The following is a 1,819-nucleotide window of genomic DNA, read 5'->3' on the forward strand; positions in this document are numbered from 1 at the left end:
TGGTCCCTTTCATGGTAGCAGAAAAAGCTTCTCACTGACTATTTTTATATAACCTTGCAAGCAAGTGATACATGTTTTGCCATGGTGCTAAGTGGGCCAAAACTCATTTTAGGAAGTTTCAATTTGTTGTTTCTGGTCAAATTCCACAATCCTGTAACTCCCCAAGCACTATCCGCACTTCTCAGATAGGAAACTTCACATCTCAAGAATGGCTCAAGTACTGCTTAGATGATTGAGAAACAATTGTCATTTTTTTTCCCATTAAGACTTCAAATTTAAACAAGATCCAGTTTCATTTGACAGCCCCATGTGCACAGCAATCCATCTAACGTGGGAGGGGAGGAAAGTGCAAAGCAGAACTTCAAAGTTAATTTTATCTAAAGTGGAAAGCAGGATTTGAAGTCAAGTTCCTTGTTATCATTTCATTGAATTTCTATCTGACGCTACTCAGAGAAATTCGGTGAAGCATAATATTAGCACTGTCCTAGAGGTTACATAAAATTGCATTGACAATGAATGACTCTGGCAACATGCACCTAAGCACTTTGCTAGTGGATAAGCTCTCCCAGGCCCCTAGGGCTGTCCCGGCATCAGGAAACCAGGAAGGTACCTTGCTGTACGAAGGCACCATAGACGATCCAGATGGCACTGTGCAAGGTGGCCGACGCGGTGGGCCGGGGCTGGGCAGCATTCTGAGTCCTGACGGCCTGTATCCGGTTCAACACAAATATCAGCACACCGACCACAGGGATGGCTGCCGCAATGCAGGCCCAAACAGCAAAATCAAATGGAGCAAAAAGAGAGAAGATGCTGATTTTCTCCTCGGGCTTCTTGATGAGGATCCCCACTGAATAGTCCATGTACCGCTTGCTGAAGTCCACAACGCTCTCCCGCTCCGGGGTGATGGTGATGGCAGAGACGGCCAGGTCAGCTCTCTGAAAGGCAGAACCGTCTCATCAAAAGGCAATCCGCAGCTCTTTGCTGGGTTCCGTCCTGGGTCAAGGTCTGCCCTCTGCCCTGTGAGCTGTTACCCCTAGCAAACTTTAGCTATCTCCTTTCTTATGCTGGTATTTCCCCCTTAACACCCCACCCCCACCAAGAGGTCCCTTCTATCTTCTAGGCTTATCTGCATCCTTCCTATACTTTAAGGCCAAAGAGACACTCCATTTTTCTATCAAGCATCTCCAAACTCCACTAGCAGACACTGATGTCTCTCTTTTTAAAAATACTTTAGACGGTACACCAGTATGGTATGTTATACAACTACTTTCAATCTCATTAATGTATCAGTACCTGATTGTTTTATATATAGACTATGCCAGCGAGTAACATCCACCAAGATAAAAAAGGGATCCTCTACTTCTTTTGATCTTCTACTCCCTTAACTCATGGCCTGCAGACACATGGTTGGTTCTTTGGATGGTAATGGCCTGTTTCAAGAGACTCTCTGGACATGCTGCATTGCAACTTTAAAAGTACCTCCAAAGCCACTAAGGTGGGCTTAATTTAAAAAATAATCAAAGATTTCCATTAAGATGGAAGGAGACTATGAGATAAAGCTTCCAAGAGTGGTGGAGGCTGCATGATGACAGGCAATTATGGGCCTGGAGTACCCACTGCAACCCCTAAAGAGCCAAAAATGTGGCCAGATAGATTTTGGCTCTTGGGCTTTAAAGTAGGAGGTATCCTCAGAACCAGGGTTAGTTTAGAATGACCAACTGTGACAATGGATCCAACATACATATTTGAATTGGGGAAACATACACAGAAAGATTTTATCAGGTTTAATTTGTGGGTAGAGGGGCAGATATACTGATAT

At 44.3% G+C, this 1,819-nt stretch overlaps 1 protein-coding gene across 1 annotated transcript in view; it reads right to left on the reverse strand.

Annotated features, from left to right (window-relative positions):
* Positions 1-590: 590 nt before the first annotated feature.
* LOC109377389 (glutamate receptor ionotropic, delta-1-like) overlaps positions 591-1,819 on the reverse strand; it is a 44,095-nt gene continuing 42,866 nt past the window's right edge. The window contains exon 4 of the mRNA XM_019633717.1: positions 591-935. Within this exon, the coding sequence (XP_019489262.1) occupies positions 591-935 (345 nt within the window). The remainder of the gene's footprint in view (positions 936-1,819) is intronic.

This window comes from Hipposideros armiger, unplaced genomic scaffold (assembly GCF_001890085.2).
Source record: "Hipposideros armiger isolate ML-2016 unplaced genomic scaffold, ASM189008v1 scaffold_1383, whole genome shotgun sequence".
Taxonomy (NCBI): Eukaryota; Metazoa; Chordata; class Mammalia; order Chiroptera; family Hipposideridae; genus Hipposideros; species Hipposideros armiger.